The following is a 22,982-nucleotide window of genomic DNA, read 5'->3' on the forward strand; positions in this document are numbered from 1 at the left end:
AGTGAGTCGTGAAGAGGCTATGTGACTAGCCTGTATGAGAAGGAGAACAGACCACTGGGGAACCTTCCAGAGCCAACATTCTTCTGTTTAATTAACTAACTAATTTCTGATAAGACTTCAGGCTAACATGAACTCAGACTGGCCTCCAACTTTCAGCGATCCTCTTGCCTCAGCCTCTCAAATGCTGAGAAGATCTGAGACACCATGCCCAGCTTAGGGCATATATTTTTAACTGTCCAGAACACTGGAAGCCCTGGGTGTTCTATAACCCAAAACACTTGGGCAGACCACTTTGATAAGTTTACCTTATTTTGTATCTTCTCTGTTATCATTTGTAGTCTCGATAGCAGGATGTTTGTCATGGGCAGACCAGCTGGATCCTCTGTCTCAGACTCTTGCTGTAACTGTCCAGCTGTTCCTTCTCTCTGGAGGCATTAGATTCAGCATCACTGGGGTAGGCATTGTCTTAGAAAGAAATTATAGTCTTTTAAGCCTATTGCCAAAGGTGTGAAGATCCTTTCAAACTAGTCAAGTGTATGGAAACCACGCCAAGTGTGGGCAATTAAATTCTTGTGCCTAGACTTTTTGTGGACTGTGTCAATATAGGAGGTTTTGTCATTAAACTTGAAGCTGGCCTCATCTAGTTAAATATTCCTTGTAAGCCAGAGTTCTTTACCTTCTTGTGAAGGGATGGATGATAAAACTGCTGGCATACATGGAAACAAAAGTAGTGGAGCAATGTCCACGGAGGTTTCGCTGATGTTTCACCTGAGAGACTCTGTGTGGATTTTCTCTGCCTCACAGAAAGGACTGGAGGGGGAAAGCAGTGTTCTGTTTTCCACTCCTGTCATCAAGTGTGGAGTCTCTTCCCAGCAACTCTCTCCAAGTTTACTGAAAACAAGAAAGCGGTTCCCAGGGAAGAGGCTCAGGGATGTTAGGGTGTAGAAACAGCTCTGGGTTAGTCCACTGGTCTCTTGAAGATCAGATGCTCTTTAAATAAGTCTGAGTCTCACAATCCACAGTCTCTTTAGATAAAGCTGGAGTGAAAAATAAGTCAGAGTGTTCATTCTTTTCTCCTATTTGCTCAAATGTGAGGTAACTACCTGACCATGTTAACGTCTTTTTCTGCAAACTCATCTAGTAGTCCCTGCCCACACTGGTTCTCAGGAAGGACCAGGGAAACCCACATACAGCCCTGCATTGAAAGCTAGCTGAATGCAGGCCGACAACTAACTTGTTAAGGATGATAGTACCTTGCTGTTTTGGGTACACCTCAGGCACTCCCAGAGTAAATCTTGCCTCACTCTTGCTTATATCTCTTGCTTCACTGAAATAGAGCCTTATGTGCAAGACTGTGCGAGGAGATAAGAGTTAAACACATGGGAGGAGAAAAGAATTTATTTTATAACCAAGTCATAGTGGAATTATACACCTCATGACTGCTCTGTTCCTTCTTCAGGACATGACTAACCACCCTGCTGATTGCTCAGGCTCTGTGTTTCCCTTTCTTCTTCACTTTGTAGTTTTAAGTCTAAAATACAAGATTTGATCAGCTGATGGAATGTAGCCACGTGGGTTGAGTGCTTTTCTAGCACTCAGAAAACTCTGAGTTTGATCCCAACATCACATAAACTGAGCATAGTGGAGCACACCTGTATTCCCAGCACTTGCAAGCCGGGAGGTTCAGAAGTTCAAGGTCATCTGCTAAACAGTGAATTTGAGGTCATCCTGGGATACATGAGAAAGACCTTGTCTCTAATTAACTACAAAATTGACAAGACATACTATCTTGACATACAGCCTACTTGACAAAATCATTAACTAAGATGAAAAAGATAACTAGAAAATATAATTTGACAAGGAAAAAGAAGTTCATGGTGAAACCATTATGAAAAGGATTCCAGGTGGGTGAGATAATTGGTCCCAGGACTTGCACACTGAGGCAGGCAGATCACTGCATGCTAGCCAAGGCTATGTGGCGAAGACCCTGACTCAAGAAAACACACTATACAAGGCCATTTAAGAGAGGGAGAATGGTGCTTTGACCAGGGTAACACATACGGAAGCCTTAGCTTTTGTTCTCACAATTAGTTCACATAAATTTTGATTAATTACATTAAGTGATATCCATCATCACACCGTTTTAAGTATAGAAGCAAGTTCAGGGAGCCTTACAAGTGCTCCTTCTAGCTCAGCCTGCATAATCCTGCTAAATGAACAGTCGTTCAAAAGGCAAGAAGGCAACATACAGAAAATCCAAAGGCAAATGCTGGCAGTACCTGTTCAAGAACAGGACAGATAGAGATGTTCACATTGGATTTGAGGTCTTACAGGAGAATGTTGAGCCGTGTCCAGAAAAGGTGGGAAGCCTAAAATCTTCCCCGATATTTGCTTTAAGGCAGCTTCCAGACCACTAGTACTGCTTGCCCAGGGAAGGTATGCAGGTTGGGCAAAGCGAACATCGGAGTGCTTGGTTAGCTGGGCTGTCCTGGTGATGGAGATGGGTCACTGACAACCTTGCTGAGTTCTTAGATCGCATTATCAGATGTTCCAGCAGGGTATAGGCTCTGCACAGATATGGATAGGATAAGGCATTGGCTCACCAGTCTATCTTCAGGCATTGGCATTCTCTTTTCTAATGGTCCAGATAGTTGTGATACACTGCGGTGAAAGCAATCACTGGATTTTAATATGTTGGTGTTCTTGTTGCAAATGAAAAAAATAATCAGATGTTGGCTTTTTGTCTTATACATTTTAACAGATTCTGAGTTCATTTTCTACATTGTAGTAGCTCCTGTATTAACTTTCTGTAAAATAACTTCTATTATCAGTGACAGTGACATATGAGTTAGTTCTTTTTGGAGTTTTGAATTGAAACCGCTCATGATTGGATTCTAGAACAATACTGAGTACTAGCCCAACATCTCAACTTCCCAGAATCTCATGGTCCATATGCTTTTTCAAGATCTATGTTATCATTTAAATTTAATTTAACTAAAGTGAAATAAAATACAGTTTTTAATTCAGTCAGGTACAGTAACCACCCTCTATGGGATCAGTGGTGACAAATGGCTGGTGACAACTGTGTTCAGTAATACTGCCATGGGTCATGTCATCATTGTAGTGAGTGCTAGTGGGTAACCATGAGCTAGATCATTTCACAGGTGTCTCATTCACACCATCCTTTTATCAATCAATATCTGTCCCGAATTCCTCACTCCAAAATACCTGTACTCACAAGCCAATACCGAAAACTCCCCTGTATCAGACAAAGCAATAAAGGAATACGAGTATTCAAAAAGCTGGAAAGTTCAGGGCTGAGAGCAAGTGTTGGTATCTCATGTCCTCCAGGGGAGGGGCAGCTGCTACAGGAGGCCACGGCCCTTCCTCAGAAGTCCCTGTGTTTATTTCTCTAAGCGTCTTCCCTGTTATCAAATATTTGTCTTACCCAAGGCACCAAATGTGCTGCAGCAAGTAAATACGCTAGAGGAGCTGCTTTCAGTTTATTATTGATTTCTATGCTCTGTGTGCTTGTGAGCTACTGATTGGTTTTCACTGAGGTGGAGGAACACAGATGCTGAGAATTAAAATACTCCCTCATGAAGCCTAGAGCTTTCTCTGCTTAGGGTGAAAACAGAAGGGAAGCCATGCTATGAAAGTGATTAAGATACCAGTGGGATGCCTCATTTTCCATGCAAGGAACCTTCAGTGGTGGTCATGGTAATGACAACCAGGAAGTTCTGAGGCAGGAGACTGTGTATCTGAAGCAGAGATGGTTTATTTACTCCATTATTTAATGTAAACATCTTCTGACTTATGTAGAACTGAGCTCTTGCTGGAGACAGAGGAGCAGCAGAAATGATGGTCAATTTTAATAGACATAAAAACTATCTTTATGTAGATTTCCAACCCTTTGAATGTAGAAAGAGAGCAGAGAGCCTCAGGCTGTAGAATGTTTTCAGTATATTTACTGGTAGAATTGAGAAGAAATGCCAAGCCCTTCCCACTTCCTGCTCTGGTCACAAGGGTAATAGCCCTTGTGATCTCAGGAGCTACTTATTTCTTCCCTTAAGACCTCAGCTGCCTGGATGCCTGGGTCACTTCTAATGCTTCTTTGATACAATGCTTTAGGACAGTTAGTGACCCAGTAAGAATACTTACTATGCTTTGATGACGTGGATGAGATGTCTATGGTGGGTTACAGTGAATAGGAAATGATAATCACTCCATATGAAGTGATGACATGACTGTTTTGTTTGGAAGAAAAAAAATGAAGCAAAACAAGAAGTATTTTTTTATGTAGTAAAATGTTTATTGCTTTGTTTGCTAAAGACATAAATATACTTATTACTAAAATTCTGTGAAATACATATAAAAATTTTTTACAGAAAAATTCACCCCAAGTACTATATTTGAAGGGAAAAACCATTTTATTTACTTTGTAATGTTTTTCTATACATATTACTGTTTTATGTGTTCATATTGTTGATAATGCTTAGCAGCCTAAATATTTACTTGAATATGAGGATTTTCCCTCCCATAAGATAATTTCTAGAACTCTAGAATTTTCTTTCATAGCAGGGAGGGATTGTTGACCACATTTCATTCTTATCATAGGCTGTTGACCCTCCCTATTTAGTGTTTTATTTATATTATTTTGGGACAGGGTCTGTTATATCCCAGGCTGCCCTCAAACTCAAGGATAATCTTGAACTTTCTTTTTTCTTTAAATTGTTTTTTTTTCCAGACAGAGTTTTCTCTGCATAGCTTTGGAACTTACTTTGTAGACCAGGATGGCCTGGAACCCACAGAGATCCACCTACTTGGGCCTCCCGAGTGTTAGGATTAAAGGTGTGTGCCACCAAGCCCCATTTTATGTAGTGGCAAGGATCAAACTCAGGGCTTCATACATCCTTGGCAAGCACTCTACCAACTGAGCTACACCCTAACCTACTATTTCTTCTTTTAAGGTCTCTTAACCCATACAACAGATTTTCTCTGCCTCAGAATTTAATGGCCACAGCATAGGCAGACCCAAGAAGAAGGAAGAAAAGAAAGAGACTAGTATTGGAGGAAGATGAAAAGGAGTTTTGTGGAGTCAGGTTATATTCTCAAAGCGCAGGAATAGTATGACATAACGGTGGGCAGCTAGTGTGCTAGGCAGCTTTTGATGAAAATGAGGTGAGGTTGGAGGCAGGAGGGAGTTGGCGACATAACTGTGGCCCACGGCGGGAAGGATGGGGCCTTCACTAGAGTCCACATGAAGGACCCTTACCATGACCATAAAAGGGAGCATTTAGTGGCAAGGTGGAGAGTGGGCTTGAAAGTCCAAGAACAGGGGATTAGAGATACCCTGATACAAACAAGGGAAGGAAAATGGCTAGCTGGGAACTGGCGAGATGATGCTGATATTTTAAAGAGATGCTAACCGACAGGAGGGGAAGACAAGCAAGCTGTGGGCTTGAGTGACAGGTCTGAATGTGGGGAACTCACAGGAACAAAGTGAAATTTATGGAGCAGATTCAAATAGGGCTCATCTGTTTCCTTACCCCTTAAGGGTGTCAGAACACACCATTCCACACACAAAGAGCTCATGGGCCAGATGCCAACAACACGGAACTGAAAATGAAGACATCTTATGCTTATATTCAATCTTGCCTGGGACGGAATGGAAAGGCGGTGTGAGAAGCTTGTTTCAAAGGTTTTCAAAATGCACAGGCTAGTTGATAGAGTGATGTAACTTAATTATTTTGTTCTTTCTAGGCAGAGTGTAAAATCCTTAAGGAACAGGCAAGGTGTTTGGAAACTCACTTTCATTTCCCATGAGGTACTTGGTAAACGCTCACTTGATGAACTGAGGCTTAAGATGATCCCTAGGGACAAGGCAGCATATGCCAGCTCTACCCCAGAGTTGGCCTGTTTTCAGCAAGTTGCATTGGTTCAAATCCCAACTGTGCTAGCATCCTTCGAAGAGCTAATTAAGACACCTAGTTAATGTGGGAATTGTTGTCTGGAAATTAAAAGTTAAAATACACCCCAGTTCCCAGACTCAGTTGGCCCAATGGGAGACTTGCCAGGATTAGTTACACCCTTAATCAGAATTGTTTATTCCCAACTGCTATCTCGGTTGTGATAAAAATCTATCACAGGGGCTTCACAAGGAGACTGAGTGATCCTTCAGTGCCACACTTGCTTTTATCAAACTACAAATGCCTTTAAAAAGAGATTTTCATTTCAAGTATTGTAATTTGGGGTATGATCCAACTTATAGCAAAAAAAAAAAAAAAAAAAAGGAAAAAACCCACAAAACTCTATTGCAGCCTTTTAGATGGGATAATAATTAAAATAGTTGATTGCTCACCACATAAACAAAAGATGTCAAGTTCCCAGAGCACAAGTCCCCATGTGACTTTCCCAACTTGAGACTACATATGCTCACGAAAAGTTCGAGTACACTTGTATTACTTGACATTCAGTAGTGGGTATTTTCTTGTAGTATTGGGGTCCTAGTTACTTTTCTATTGCTGGGACAAAGCACCATGACCAAAGCAACTTATAAGAGAATGTGTTTTATTGAGTTTACGGCTTCAGGAGGTTAGAGCCCACCATGGTAGAGCAAAGGAGTGGTGAGACGAACAGCTAGGAGCTCACATCTTGTCATGAACCAGTTGTTGAATCCACACGAATACCTTTTGTCCCTTTTCTGAATTTAAACTTAAATTGATATTATGACAATCACATTATTTAGAGTAAGTTTACATTTTATGTGTGTCCTGTGTTATTTATGTCACTTAAGCTAATGAGTTAAACTTCTTACATTTTGTGGCTTTATTATAAACACATGCAAAGCAGATTCAAATGAATAGTCTCCGTCATAGCATCTGTGAACTTTTGGATTGCGTCACACATACAAAGCATCGATAAATGTATTTATCTATTCATTTGGTAAATACTTGTGCAGCATCAACCGTGTCTCAGGTTTTGTCCCAAAAGCCAGAAGCACAACATGAAACAAAGCTTGATTGTAGTCCATGATACAAACTCTGCTTGTGCTGTGGGTGTGGTGTGTATACCTACAATCCCAGGGCCTTGACAAAATAACCTGAAGAGACCCTCTATGAAAGGAAGGATTTATTTTAGCTCACAGTTTGAGCTGCATTCAGTCTTGGCAGGGAAGTCACAGTAGCAAAAGTCATGGTGGTCATGGATAGGAAGCGTAGAGTGATGAGTGCTGATCCTCAGCTGGCTTCTTTCTATACAGGTTTGGGACTCCAGCCTAGGGAGTGGCACCACCCATATCTAGATCTTCCCACCTCAGCCTCACCAGTATAATTCCTCACAGATATGTCCACAGCTTATCACCTAGGCAATTCTAGATCAAGTTGATGGTTCAGATTCATTAACCACTACAATATTTTACCTCAAAACACTAAATCAAGTAATGAGCAGAGATCAAGGGGGAAATTCTGTTTGCTGTGGAACTGAGTTTAAGAAATCATTTTACTTAATCCCTGTTAGCTAAATGGGCAGGAGGGGGGGTTGCACCTAAGTTTTCATGTGTGCTTTCTTGGAAGTTTGTGTCAGCAGCAGGGGCAGCATTTGTTTACCTCATGCCACCTGTAGCTTTGACACATGGGAAGAGGCCTGTGTTATAGAAATCGACAAGAAATCCATGACTCGGATATTTTAATTGCATGTATTTTATAACTGATGTCTTTATAAGTGTAAGATGGTTCATTGTTTTAAAAATTCTGCACTACTTTTTCCCCCGTTGTCACCATTTCCCAGGTTTTAGGGAAAAAGCCTGTACTTCCAGATGGGGACAATGATGACGATGCCATGGCAGACATAAGTAACAGGAAGATGGCGAAGCTCTACATGGTGAGTCTGAGTGGGATTCTGAGTTCAACACCAGAGGGGACTGCCTCTGCTGTAGTAGGGAACTCGTCTTGCCCTCATAGAGAAATGTGCAGGTAAATTTTCACATTCGTGTATTAAAATTTCACTTCTATAGCTTTTTGTTTTTTTCATTAATGACATAGCCACTGCTGTAACTTACACAATAGTATATAGTTAGTTATCTGTTAGTTCGTAATATTTTGATATAATATAGCTGATAAAATGTTTCCTTTGTTGAATAAAACATTTTGTATGCCTTATAAATTCTTGGTAAGATTGTAAAATCTTCATCTTTAGAGTATCCTTGCAGTACAAAGAGTGCTTTCTTCTTTCCTGGAGGGTGAAATCTCCAGTCAGTCAGCAGGAAAGAGAACAGGCACTGGCTGACCTAGCAAGTAAGCAGGGCAGTCATCTGAGTTTTCTAATATGAAAGGTGTGGGGAGGGAGGAGGAGGAAGGAGGGGAGGGAGAAAGAGGAAGAAAGTGGTTTTGTTTGGTGATTACTCAGGTTTCTTCCAACAGTAGAATTTTTGAATCTACTCTTGGTGAAAGTGACAAAAGCCACAAAACACAACAGTGAAGGAGACTGGGGAGGAGTCTACACATGCTCCTCCCCTCTCTCTCAGTTTCCGAAGCAAGTGATGGGAGCAGGTGGTAATCTCCCTGCACAATTTAGTGGTTTTCTCCTTCCAACAAGAAGAAAAAATTCATTTGGTAGTCTTTAAGGAACTTTCTTTTTCTTTTTGATATTCTGAGGCTAGGTTTCTCTTTGTAGTCCTGGATGTCCTGGAACTCACTATGTAGACTAGGATGGCCTGGAGTTCATGGACAGTCACCTGCCTCAGCCTCCTGAGTGCTGGGATTAAAGGTGTGCACCATCACACCTGGTCCCTTTAAGAACTTTGTAACTTACAACTTTATAGTTCTGAATGAAGATGAATTACTAACTTATGTAATATAACTTCCTTTTTCTAAAGGGGAAGTGGCTTCCTTTCTTTGTAGGTGATAAAGGAAAAATAATTGATAATTGTATCTTCTAAATACTGATATTTTGTCATGATCCATACAGACATTGTTAACTAGATAGTTTGTGGCTTCATTACTCTTTTTATAGTCTAACAAATGTCATTTATTTCCCACCACTGATCAAAACTTTTCCCTGTCGGATAGCATTATGTATGAATTAAATAGTTCAACATAAGGAAATATTAATCTTGAATCATGGCTCCCTCTAGTGGGGCTATCGTATATTGTACAACGTAAGCTCTGTAATCTTGGAAATCATTTGGAACCAAATAAGACTGGGAGGCCAGTAAATCACTGTGGACACTTTGTAAATATACAGAATGCAAACTCTCATTGTTGATACAAAACTTGGTTACCGATTGAATCTGGGTCTGAAGCCTTCATATTTAACAAACATGCAGCCAGTCATCCTGCAGCCCACAAGCTGACTGTTGAAAACCAGTGCACTGTAATGGTTCATAAATAAATATCACTTCAACTTCGTACAGCCACCCACAAAACCTCCTTAGAAGCTTTATCTCCATCTCTGATGGAAAACAATTTACCTTGATGGTTTTCTCAAAGCATAGTTAAATTTAAGGACTAAGATTGAAGAATCTACAGCCATAAACTGCACTCTGTCAAGGCTTCCCCCTAGCGGTGACTGCGCTGATAGGGACCCAGTGACTGGAGCCCAGACTGTGAGGGCCCTTACATGGTTCGATTATCACCATGGTTTTCTGATGTTTCAGAGATGGTGTCAAAGTTTAACTTTCTGTTAGCAGTTCTTTTGCCTCTAAGAATCTTTTTACAAAAGTGTTTGGGATACAATTGGCTCTGTCTCTTTGTTTTGAGACAGCTTTGCTATCTACATTGTAAGACGTGTTCTCAAAGTGTGCAGTCCACTGTCACTATATCCACAGAGTGTGTGACTAATACCAAGGCATGGTTTTAGAATGCTTGTTTCTTCCCAAAATGAAATCACTGAGTTTGTGGTTTTTGGTTAGGTTTCAGATGCAAGTGGATCCATGAAAGTGACTCTGGTGTCGGAAGAAAACCCCTTCTCCATGGCAATGCTGCTTTCTGAAGAATGCTTCATCTTGGACCATGGTGCTGCAAAACAAATTTTTGTATGGAAAGGTAAGAGACGCCATTGATATGGTTGGTGTGTTTCATGCTCATGCAGATGCTCTTTTCCCAGGAGGGGCAAGGAAACATCCTGATTTTAAAGAAAAGCATCCCTCTTGAGATACAGTTTGTAAATATCTCACCCAAGATGCATCTAGTGATCAAATGTTTGGAACTGTTCGGCAAAGGTTAGGGAGCTGAGGAAAACATTTGAGTGACAGAGATATATATTGTTAAATGTACTGTCAACTGCTGTGATATTAAATGTATCTAATGTACCAGGGAATTTTGCCATTCTCCCATTGCCATATTTAAACTAAATGATAACTATGTTTATTTTTTGGTGTGCAAGTAATTATATAGTGTATTCCCATCCAAGGAGGAACCAGCTGAACCCTTCTTGGATTCTGTGGTCAGATGAGATTGGGCATGTTTAGGGTGGTATGGCTATGTACAATGCAGTAATCATCTCTTTATTTTTCATTTTAGGTAAAAATGCTAACCCACAGGAGAGGAAGACTGCAATGAAGACAGCTGAGGAGTTCCTACAGAAAATGAATTATTCTACCAATACTCAAGTATGTATAAAAAGAAATCACTAGAAAACCATTAAAACTTAAGAGTCATGATGTCTCCACAAAGCTCATGAAAAGTTTGTTTCAAAATAGTGTGCATGTATGTGCATGAGTGTGTGTGTGTGCATTTGTGTGTGCATGCATGCATGCATGTGTGTGTGTGTGTGTGTGTGTGTAGTCATTCTCCAGTTGAGTATGTGCCACCTCGTGTCATGTACTCCTAGTAGTCTTTTTGTGAGGAACATTTTGCAGAGATCAGACAATAGGGCTACCCAGAGCTGGGGATGTGGTTAGGAGAGTGCTTGCCCAACCCAAATGGAGTGTGTGAAACCCTGGACTCCATTTCAGTGCTGCATGAAACTGGCTGTGTGGTGGTACACACCTGTAATCTCATTTCTCAGTAGATGTAAGCAGGGGGGTCACTTCAAGGCCATTCTCAGCAACGTAGAGTGTTTGAGGCCAGCCTGTCTCAAACAAACAAACAAACAAAAAACAAACAAACTAACTAAAAAACCAAAACTTACCTAAAGACTGTCAACCACTCCTCAGACCATTGTGAAGACTTGGGGGTAACACCCTCATCATATTCAGTTTCTGTGGGCTCAACTCAGACATTAACTAGCTACTCTTTTTCTCCATATTTATCCTGGCAAAATATACAGTAGGATCATTTCTTCCTGGTCAAATCTCTTGTGAACCTAATGGGAACAAACATTTATATAGTGGTAACACAGGAAACCTCATCTTTGTCATTCAAATTAAGCGGCAATGACGTTAGTTGTGGGAAAAACCTAGGTTGGATTACTGTAGATGCAGGGACTTACAAAGTTACAGGTGTAGTTGTAGGAACAAGGGCAGTATTTTTTTTTCATCACTTCCTTCTTTCTCCTACTGTAGATATCTTCCCGTCTCTTATTTTCCCATTAATTATTATTTTGAATTGCAGATTCAGGTTCTTCCCGAGGGTGGTGAAACGCCAATTTTCAAACAGTTCTTTAAGGACTGGAAAGATAAAGACCAGAGCGATGGCTTTGGGAAGGTCTACGTCACAGAGAAAGTGGCTCACATACAGCAGATTCCATTTGATGCCTCCAAACTGCACAGTTCTCCGCAGATGGCAGCCCAGCACAACATGGTGGATGATGGCTCTGGCACCGTGGAGGTATTTTTATGTCCATGTCTTTCTGTTTGTGTTTTTATCAGGCCTCTTTATGGCAGTGTCAGGGAGGGGGGGAGGCAGAATATAGCTTTGGCAATCTTTGAATCCTTTTAAAGGTGGATTTTACTTAGTAAGGCGAGTGACCCAAGTGAGTGACTATACTGAGTGGTGGGAGTTAGAGCCGGGGAGCTGTTGTTTGCACATGAGCATGTTGACATTTAGGTGGTGGAGGATACAACAGCTCTTTCTACCAGAAAGCCTGTGTCTGGGGTTGTAGATGGTTGTACTTAGAATGTACCATCCATTTTTTCCTGCCCCTATCTGTTGGAAGTATCCAGGAAACAAAATGAGCTAAAGGCAGATCTCTTCTGAACATTCAACTTGAGTGTATTGATCATGACAGTTTAGATGAAAATTGCTAAAACTTTATCTCGTAATTGTTTTAAGCGCAAATCTCTTCAAACTCAGTCCACTCTCCAGTTATATAACTTAATGATGACTGGATGATATAATCTCTAAAATATCTTCATGACCCTCCAGCCTTACTGAAGGTGTTCCTCCCCACTGGGACCTTCAGGATTGGAACCTTGGCTTCCTCTTGCCATCTGAAGCATCCACACTCAGATTTTTGAGGACTACAGTTAAATACTTCACATACATTTCCTCTTTTCAAAGAACTGAAGTATGATGCTAAGCTGGGGGGATGACAAGATCATAAATGTTCTGATATCATCAAAGGGATCAACTTCCTGGTGGCAACCCCTCCTGCTTGGGTATCCTCTCTGGAGCTTGGCACAGGCAGCTTGGCTAGAATGCCCTTGAGCAGAGCATGGAGCTCCTCAGCATCCACTGTGTCTACAGTGGGGTCTTCAGCTCCGGCTACAAATTGTCTGAGAAGCCGTAGGGATGCCACACTAGGGATGCTAAACCTCATGGCTCTGTTTAGGCTCTTGGCATTGGTGGGGCTGTGCTCTGTTCTCTAGAGGGATGGTGCAGTGATGCTTCTCCCTACAAGCCCTGCACTGTTCCTTCTGATTGCTCACTCCACATTCTAAAGCCAGTACTGCCCTGCTCCTCCCCAGAATGCATGTGGGAGGAATTGTGCCATCCCCAGGTGCACAGTGCAGTGTTTGGTGGCCTCTTGCTCACTGGCCACTTCACAAATGATGAAAATATTTTATTCTAAAGTTGAAGCACATTTCTGGGCTGAATTGTAGTTTTTATTGTAGTAGTGCCATGATTATTTTCATGAATTTCAAACACACACACACACACACACACACACACACACACACACACACACACACACTCAGAACTACTGGGCATGGTGGCACATGCCGATAATCTTTTCACTTACCAGGCTAAGACAGAGTTCAAGATCAACCTGGGATACATAGGGAAATCCTGTCTCAAAACAAAATGACAACAAAATTTTAAAACAATCAACAACAAAATTCTCAGAACTAACTAAATATTGAGGAGAAATAGAAGATTTTAAAAGTCAAGAAGTCGTGGGATTCATTGACCTTGCTTTTGCTTTATTATAAACTGATTAGAAAAATAACTTAAACATTACTTGATAATGAGTCTACAGTTGAAACTGTCTATAGTTTATGAGGGTGTTTTAGGTCAGTGAACTTGTAACGGTTTATGTCTACTCTGTGCCTTTCAGATCTGGCGTGTAGAGAACAGTGGTAGAGTCGAGATTGACCCAAACTCCTATGGCGAGTTCTATGGTGGCGACTGCTACATTATCCTCTACACCTATCCCAGAGGACAGATCATCTACACATGGTGAGTCCTTTCAGAGCCCAGGTGCCACAGATCGTGCTCCAAATGACTGAACTCTATGTTGCATGAGGTAGAACCATATCCCTTGATTACAGTAGGCAACTAGTAGTCAGACCATGTGCTGGATGGGGACAATTTCCCAACAATAACAGGCATTAGACAGACATGACTACTTAGCAAAGTCATATAGGGTGCTAAGACCTGTTTTTTTTTTTTTAAGTGGAGATGAAAATATACACTGTATGTACTTCTAGAAATTCACAGGGCAATCTAGGGTTAGTACTTAACAGAACACCCATAGCTTTGATTGTTCTCATCATGTTGAAACATTTGCTTCCTTTTGATATTTTACTATATCTCAAGCCTCTTTTTGAAGTGGTCGCATGAGAGGCTGTTGAAAGTTAACTACAAGTCAGTGTAATTTGCTTACATTCCTCAAGGCAAGGAGCAAAAGCTACAAAAGATGAGCTGACCATGTCTGCATTCCTGACTGTTCAGTTGGATCGGTCCCTTGGAGGACAGGCTGTGCAGGTTGGTATACTTCACCTTCCCAATTCATGCAATTCCAGGTTTTTCTAGCTCACTTCCAATGAAAGCTCACTTCCCACATTCAAAGGGATTTTGAAATGTTTATGTTGACTTCGTTTTATTTTGAGATTCAAATATTTCATAATACACTAGTTATCTCAGATTCTTGAGAAGATAAAGTCACCAACAGCAAAATAAACACATTAACAAACTAATAATTTCAGAGTCCAAGAAGAAAGCAGAGGGTCTTTTCTCTTTAAAATCCACCATATTTCACAGTCATTTGACCTTTCCAGCTATGAACAAACAGTAAAAATAGACAGGATTATGTGTTGATATGTGCACATCTCAACCCTGAGACCCTGTGAAAATGTTAAGTTACAAAGAGAAGGAGAATTAAAATTGGAGGCAGAATCCTAATGGCTCATCATCTGGCCTCAAGTTAGGGAGATGACCTGGGATTACTGCATGATGCAAAGCATCCATTGGAGCCCTTAGGAGTTAACTAGTGAGGCAGGCATCATGAGAAGGATATTGTGTGATGGAGACTCCATAGACAACTTCTGACTTTAGGGGACAAAGGGACCCAGAAAGTAATACAGGCAACCTCTGGGAGTTGAACAAGGCAAGAAAAAGAATGCATCCTAGAGTCCTGTGTGTCTTAGTCACCGGTCTATTGTTGTGAAGAGGCACCACAACCATGGCATCTTATAAAAGGAAGCATTTGACAGGGGCCTTGCTTATAGGTTCAAGGTTAGTCTATGATCATCATGGTGGGAGCATGGCAGCAGCCAGCAGGCATGGCCCTGGAGCAGGCAGAGAGAGTGAGACTGGACCTGGCATGAGCTTTTGAAACCTCAAAGCTCACCCCCAGGGACACACCTCCTAATTATTCCCAGAGTTCACTAACAGGGGACCAAGCATTCGAATATATAAACCTATGGGGGCCATTCTCATTCAAATCTCCATACTGCACTAGCCAGTTTATACCCTAGTTACTAAATTCTGGTAGATTTTAACCCAGTGACTAAATTAGGGCAATAACACATAAACTGAAATGCTACATGTAGATGGAAGTTCCTGTCCCACCTGGTCCTGTAACGAGCATTCTTCTCGCCAGCCTAGTCCCAAATGAACATACAAACACTATATTAATTATGAATACTGTTGGCCATTGGCTATGGTTTCTTATTCTTAATCATTAACCCATTTCTACAAATCTAAGTATTTCCATGTGGTCTTATCTTACTGGAGAGGAGAGGGTCTAGACCTGTTACTCCTCTAGCATCCTACATGGTGGCTGACTCAGCGTGTCTGCAGAGAAGAGAGAGCATGATTTCCTGTTTGTCCCTGCTTATATTCTCTTTCTGCCCAGCTACATCACTTCCTGCCTGTCTGTACAAACCTCCAGACCTTTATGGATAGCTAGTGGCAGTTTCTGCCCAGACACATCACTTCCTGGAATCACATGACAATTCCTCTCTGCCTACATTTCCCAGAATCCTCCTCCTATCCTAGTCCCACCTATCTTGCTGCCCTATTGGCCAACAGTGTTTTATTCATCAACCAATAAGACAAACATGTACACAGAACAACGTTTCCCATCCTGCAGTCCTTTAGTCCCAAATAAACACACAGAGGCTTATATTACGTATAAACTGTTGGGCAGATGGCTTAGGCTTCTTATTGGCTAGCTCTCTCTTAATTACTAACCCATTTTTATTAATCTGTGTATCTCCATGCTGTCTTGACTTACTGGAGAATGCCTGGACATCCTATCTTCCCGGTAGTTACATGGTGTCTCTTGACTCTGCATACTACCTTTCTCTATCCCTGTTTGGAATTCCCACCTAGCTAAATCCTGCCTGTTCATTGGCTGAAACAGCTTTATTTACCAACCAATAAGAGAAACATATATTCACAGCATATAGAAGAACATTCCCCACCAATAACTCACTTCGAATTTCTGGCGTTTAGAAGTGTAAGATGGTGAATTTTTGTATGATAAATTGCTACAGTAGCAACAAGAAAAGAGACAACAGTACAGAGCAAGCACAACTGAATAATTTTCAGTTACCTACAGGTAAAAATGTAGAACAATGTTCTGTACATTGTCGACCATAGAAATCCATAGGCAAGCTGAAATCAACCTTGACAGATACATAGATCCATATTTTCCTACTTAGGGACCAGAAGCTTGCTTGAAACAAAGTCCATTGGCCAAAAATGAGGACAGTGTCAGGGAAGGGAGAAGGACAAAAGTGGGCTGGGAGGGGAGGGAACCAAAAGAAAGAAGGAAAGGGGGAAGAATGAGGGAAAAGGAAAAGAGATACAAAGGAAGAGAGGTGGTTTGAGGGAGGGGAGAAATGGATCTTGAGTTTGCTATTTCTGAAAATGGAAAACAATTTGGTATTTCTGGAAATGACTGAACCCTGAGTGTGCATGCACATGCAAGCGCGCGCGCGCACACACACACAGACACACAACACACCATACACACATACCACACACAGACACACACCACACACACACTCACACACATACACACACACACAGACACACACCATACACACTGACACACACCACACACACAGGCACACACCACATAGACACACGCGCGCGCACACACACACACACACACACACACACACACACACACACAGCACACCACACACACATACCAGACACACAGACACACACCACACACACACTCACACACACACACACACACACACACACACACACACACACACACACACACACTGTATCTATTAGAGAGAGCAACAGCTAATATTTGGCAATAAGTAGGTCTAGGTAGATTTCTCTGCTCTGTCTAAGAGGCCGTTTCAGATGGGTTTCAATGTCAATATTCTTTCTTCAAGCTCCGCTTTTCCCCTTACGCTGGAGTGTCTGCCACACTCAGGACTGTTGTTAGTAACCATGGGGAATGCCTGGTCTTTGTGTATTTAGTTACTTCCTGTCTACTTGTAGTGTGTCTGTCTACTCTTGTTATCTGTACACAATGGCACTTGCTTGTTCCTATCTGGAGATCTCTGTCTCTCTCTTTTTTTCCTCTCTCTATAACCAGGTTGCTCACCCTACCACCTGGCTGTATTCTCTGGTAGGTTTGGGGAATGCCATTTGTTCCCATGTGCTGGGAAAAACATCTTCTAGACAGTTCCATTGGCCTGTTTATGGTGGTCCTGATTCAACATTGTGAAGTGTTCTCTTCACAAGGATGTGTCAGCTTAGCTACCTCATGTCTGATGACAGGTGAGCTCAGGTTTTCGGTGGCAGAGAAGGTGGGTCTTGTTTTGGTTTGGTTTTGTTTTCTCCAGGACAGATATAGGGCTACACAGAGAAACCCTGTCTCAAAACACCGAACAACAACAACAACAACAAAAAAAAAAAAAAAAAAAAAAAAAAAAGAAAAAGAAAGAAAGAAAGAAAGAAAGAAAGAAAGAAAAAAGAACAAAAGCTTTTTTCAAACCTTTATAAATGTGTGGGTTGGTTTGGCTTTCAAGTGTAATAATTAAGCAGAGAGGTCATTCAGATACTTTAGACCATAAGATGGGGATGTGGAGGCTGAACTTGGTCCTTCGCTGCTTTCTTTCCGTCTTGGTATGAATGAATAGATACACAAAGCAAGCTGGCTCTACGTTTAAAGGGCACATCAACCATGTTTATATAAAATCAGGCTAACAAAATTTTTGGATTCTTTAGGTGCATGCAGCTCCATTCCTAATCAAATATTTCATTCATTGGAATCTAATATTTATAGTAAGAAGAGATGTTACCTACATCATGTAGTTGAGTTCACAGCTGTTTCTCACAAACAATTCAAAATGTTTGCAGCTACCCATTGTGTTTCAAGATTTCACAGTGCAATACATGACACACAATTTGCCAATTTCTGGGAATTAACCAGTTGAATTCTACAGTTGATAGAAATGCAAATTTCTTATTGCGTCACTAGATGGCAGTGGTTCACAACAATTACTTTTGAGTAGCTGAAGTTCTGCCTCGTTTTTGGGGGAGTATCTTGGCAGTATTTAAGCATCTTATTTCACACTTTAATCCGCCCTCTTCCCTCTCCAATATCCTTTGGAGGAAAGCATGGAATTTAATCCGTGTTCCTTCCTCATGTTGGCAATTGCCATTTTTTTTGAAGGTTATGTGATTTATTAGGGGTTTTCTGTACTCCCTTCCACACTTTCCAAACTGCAGGACCACACCAGAAGATGCTTTGTAAGTAGCTGCTCACCCATTTAGATGTGTACTTGTTGAACCACATCTGTGAAGTCAGTTATTCTCAGTATTCCCCAGACCCCTATAACTGGGCATGCCTCCAAATTCCCATTCCTGTGAATGCTAAACGCAAACTCATAGTACTTTTCAATATAAATTAATGTCCTCAAAAGGTGAAAAAAAGTTTTATATAACTTTTTGAAGTTATTTATTAATTTCTTACAAGAAAAAGGCCCAAATTCCCAGCTCTTCTTCACACTTTTATTCCCCTGATCTGTGCTCCCAGGTCCGTGTCTCTCAAGGCAAAGAACCTGCTCACCTGCTGAGTATGTTCAAAAACAAACCACTCATTATTTATCAGAACGGAACATCCAGGAAAGAGGGGCAGGCACCGGCTCCTGCTACTCGCCTCTTTCAAGTCCGGAGGAACTTGGCATCTATCACCAGAATTGTGGAGGTAAGGCTATGGACTCTTTGAATATGCTCTAGGCATGTATATACTTTTCAACGCTCCTGGACATTAGGAATATTAGCCTCTACACAATGGCAAGTAAATGCCATTTCTAGAAGAAGGGGCATTGGATGAGAGGGCAGCTTGGGTTTTCAACTGCACTGAACCCAAACAAATGAGTTTTGAGACTGTCATAGCCAGTAAAGCTGGCAAGGGGCAGGAAACAGCTGCAGCTCCATCCTGAAAGGTCTTGGGCAAAAGGATTGTGAGGCATGGGCAGATGACTGTGAAACCTCGGGATATCTAAGAATAAGGCCCTTTGAACAACAAAATCTGGCCACACCCTGGATTCTAGCCACCAATGAAATCCAGGTCTCTCCCACCACCCCATTGCTCTGTGTCTTCCCAGATCTGGAGATGTTTCGAAACCCTTTCAGTTTTCATGAGCCACTCAACAAGCTCTGAAAATTCAGCCACTCTTTCCTTGAATCACTAGACCCCTCTGAGACGCCTCCTGCCTCATTGCTGGATGTCCTCTGAGGACAGATTCCACCAACCTTCTTCAGTGGAAGCTATAATTCCTCGGTTTCCGTTTGTTAGAACCCCCCCCCCATGGGGCTGGGCATGGTATTCTCCTTGTTCTCTCAGGCCCCTCTGATTTCTCTTATTATGGTGCCCCACACCTTCCCCACCAAAGCAGGCCCTCGCCCCTGCAGTCCTTCCCCCACAGCACGCTTCTGCTGTCATCTACTGAGAAGCTGGTCCTCTCCCGTCATTGTGATGGCTTCAGCCATGGTCTCTGTCACTCTCATTCTGTCCTTTTTCTTCCAACAATCTCCTCCTTTCATGTCATGTCCTCTCTCCCAGAGGGACTATAAAGCTAATCACCACGGACAGGACTATAAAGGTAATCCCCACAGACACTGGACCTGCTCTCCCGAAATTTCATGAACTACATCTGCACACAGACATTATCTTCTCTTCTGGGTTATGGAATAATTAAAAATTTTCTGTTTGTATTTTTAAAAAAATAGTTCATGTATTAGTAGCTTTTATAAAAGTGATAAATTGTTTTATCAGTTAATATCAATGTCACCCATAAATTATATATCTTACAGTGACTTGCTAAATTGGTTAATAAATACTATGTATGGCTCCTATCCAAAGCCAAATTGCTCTAGACCCCATTCTACTACTCTGCTTAATGCCCCCTCTCTGGGTTTGCTTAGACTCTCCCTTTGATTTTAGTTCCCCATGCATATTCTCTAAGTTCTTCCTGACTGCAGCGGGAGTTCCCCAGGCATATTCTCTGCTTGCAGTTTATCCTGACTGCAGGCTCAATCTCCTTCCTTTTATCTATGACTAACTTATTTCATACCCTGAATCATTTACTTTGAAACCAGGAGATGTGTTTGAAAGCAAATTCTTTAGAAACTGTTTCTTGCTTTCTCCAGATTTTCTCTATGCCCATCATTTTTGTCTTTCCAAGAGCACACTAATTCTGGCTAGCCTGAATAAGGTAAGCTGGGTGAAGAGAATGCTTTCGAAGGCCACTTCTCTGATCTTGTATTTCTTAACCCGCCACAGGAATTCAGCACAGCCAACTTATTTATTGAGCATATTTTCTGGATGGAGTGACTGTGTCTCCACATTTCCTGAGTGTTCTTCTAAAATGCTAGCCACCCCTCCAGAGCAGTTTTCTTGGGGTTTACTCTCTCTGGCCTCTAAGCACGTAAGTGTTCCAGGCCAAGGTGATCTTATGTGGTCAGTCATTTCAATTTTGTCCTCCACATTGAGGACTTTGGGCACAGGTTCTCATGTATTTAATCATAACTAGTTTTTAGAAAATCCATTGTACTGACAGTAGAGTTCTCTATGGACACTCATTTGATTTTATATGGAAGAGGCAATCATAATGTTCTACTTGTGCTCACATCTACTAAAATTGGAATGATGCAGAGATAAGCATAGTGTTCCACTGTTGAACTCCTGGTCTCTTCCATTGCTGGTGTTTCTTTCGGAGGCATCATCAGCTGAACTCATTGCCTCTCCTCAGCATCCTGAATTAGCCTTTACCTCTCCAGGTTCTCTGACACACCAGTCATGATGATTTACGTCACCTTCTGTCTTGCCCCCTGGAAAGTTGATGCTTCCCAAACCCTTCCCCAGTCTTACACCAATTTGGACCCTGGCCTCTTGTCACCTTTCTTTGTATTCCTGGCTGTTTCTTCTGCATTAAATAGGAAACATATAGCTAGGAAATCCGAAGTCCTGAAATCCAGACCTGGTTGCTAGCATTCTCCATCCTCTCACCTGACAATCTCCTTGCTTGGTTTAGGAGGCCTCATTCCTGCTGAAAGAGGACAATTGTATTTCCCCAAATGCTACCAATCTCCAGAGCTTGCCTTTTAACCTCCAACAGCCATTCCTTTCTCCTCTAGTTTTCTCTCTAGGTCAGGCCCTTACAAACTGGCAAGATCCATCTCTCCTGCAGCAGATGCCTTGATCTGGACAAGTGAGGTGGGCCGAGCACAGTTTATCACCCCAGCCTTCTTGACATGCTCTTGACTGTAGTCTCAGTTGTCCACACTCCCATTTTCCTCATCCCTCCTGATCTGCTCTGTCTCAGTCTGGCTTACTGGTTGTTCCTGGTCTCCTTGGGAGTGATGCCATACTCAGCTCCACAATTACTTAGAAAATCATGCACAGCTATGTGACTGTGTGTCCAGACCACTTCTCACAGATGTGGTCACAATGTCACCAAACCACAGAGACCTAGATCCAAGCCTATCCTTGAATGCTCATGGCCATGCCAGAGACTGCATGGGTCTTGTCCCTGCCTGATGTTTCCATAGGCCACACCCACAGGTTGGTGTCTAACCCATCTGAGCTTCCTCATCTGTGGACACAGGGATCTGTATTGCACTTGGCAAACTTGTGGCATTGTCTTCAGCTTCTGTTTACAAGGAAGGTGTGTGCCAGGGCTGCGTTTCATCCTCTCCGCAGATCTACAGTTTGAGCCAGCATTTATCTGAGTCAGAACATGACTCCAGTGAACTGGAAGCCATCTCTTTGCCCTCTCCGCTTTGTGGGTTTTAGGGATCGCTTTCTTTAGTGGAGAGGAAAGGGGATCAGCTTTGCTTTATTTCACACTTGGGATTGCACCCTCTGTTCAGGTGCCACATGTGTCTTGTCCTCTGCAGTAGCTCTGAATATTGTTTTTATGACTTTGTCAAATTCCTAATTGGGCTGGTTTTGCTCTTGAATTTTTGTGTTTGTCTATGTGAGAATCCACTAAGTTTGTCTGCCATGTTTGCCTACCAGGTTTGGTAACCAGAAGATGGTGTCGGATCTCCTGGGGCTGGAGTTACTGGCAGTTGGGAGCTACCTGTTGTGGGTGTTGGTAACCCAACTCAAGTCCTCCAGAAGAGCAGTGTAGGCTCTTAACCACGAAACTGACTCTCTGCCCTCTTGCCTTGTTTTGAGATAGAGTCTTCTGTGTAGCTTAGGTTAGACTTTTCATGATTCTTCTCCTTCAGCCCCTAGAGTGCTAGAATTAGAGGTGTGAACTACTGTGTCTGGCCCAAACCCTCAATTCTTGACTGATAGCTTGCCTATTTTATTTATTTTTAATTAATTAATTAATTAATTAATTTTGATACAGAGTCTCTCTATGCAGTTTTTGCTAGCCTGTAATGTCTATGTAAACCAGGCTGGCCTTGAATTTACAGAGATCTGCCTTCTTATGCCTCTTGAGTGCTGGGATTAAAGGCTTGGGATACCACAGTCTGCCAAACTTTTCAACCTTGCTCTACTGTCTGAAGGCAATTCAACATCATGTGGCATTGACCTCAGTGTCCTTACGCCAGTGTTTCAGGCATCTATTGTACCTGAGTCTTGAGTTGATCTCCTGGCATTAGACAGAAGGCTGGATGGTGCTGCATGATCCCAGTAGTGAATTTGAATCGCTCTCTTATTTTTCCTTCATGCTCTAGGTTGATGTGGATGCAAATTCATTGAATTCCAATGACGTTTTCGTCCTAAAACTGCCACGAAACAATGGCTTCACCTGGATAGGAAAGGGTGCTAGTCAGGAGGAGGAGAAAGGAGCAGAGTACGTGACTGATGTCCTCAAGTGCAAAACCTCCAGGATTCAGGAAGGCCAAGAACCAGGTGTGTCACCACTTTCATATGCCGTG

General features: G+C 41.9%; 1 protein-coding gene across 2 annotated transcripts in view; it reads left to right on the forward strand.

The window, feature by feature from the left end:
- Scin (scinderin) overlaps positions 1–22,982 on the forward strand; it is a 72,601-nt gene that overhangs the window by 39,368 nt on the left and 10,251 nt on the right. Inside the window, exons 5-12 of one of the 2 annotated variants that reach the window (XM_027419734.2) lie at positions 7,789–7,881; positions 9,911–10,043; positions 10,521–10,609; positions 11,553–11,768; positions 13,438–13,559; positions 13,997–14,087; positions 18,619–18,789; positions 22,779–22,956. In XM_027419734.2, coding sequence (XP_027275535.1) covers positions 7,789–7,881; positions 9,911–10,043; positions 10,521–10,609; positions 11,553–11,768; positions 13,438–13,559; positions 13,997–14,087; positions 18,619–18,789; positions 22,779–22,956 — 1,093 coding nt within the window. The remainder of the gene's footprint in view (positions 1–7,788; positions 7,882–9,910; positions 10,044–10,520; positions 10,610–11,552; positions 11,769–13,437; positions 13,560–13,996; positions 14,088–18,618; positions 18,790–22,778; positions 22,957–22,982) is intronic. The other variant, XM_035445412.1, reaches the window with a different exon arrangement.

The sequence above is a fragment of the Cricetulus griseus genome, chromosome 5, assembly GCF_003668045.3.
Source record: "Cricetulus griseus strain 17A/GY chromosome 5, alternate assembly CriGri-PICRH-1.0, whole genome shotgun sequence".
Taxonomy (NCBI): Eukaryota; Metazoa; Chordata; class Mammalia; order Rodentia; family Cricetidae; genus Cricetulus; species Cricetulus griseus.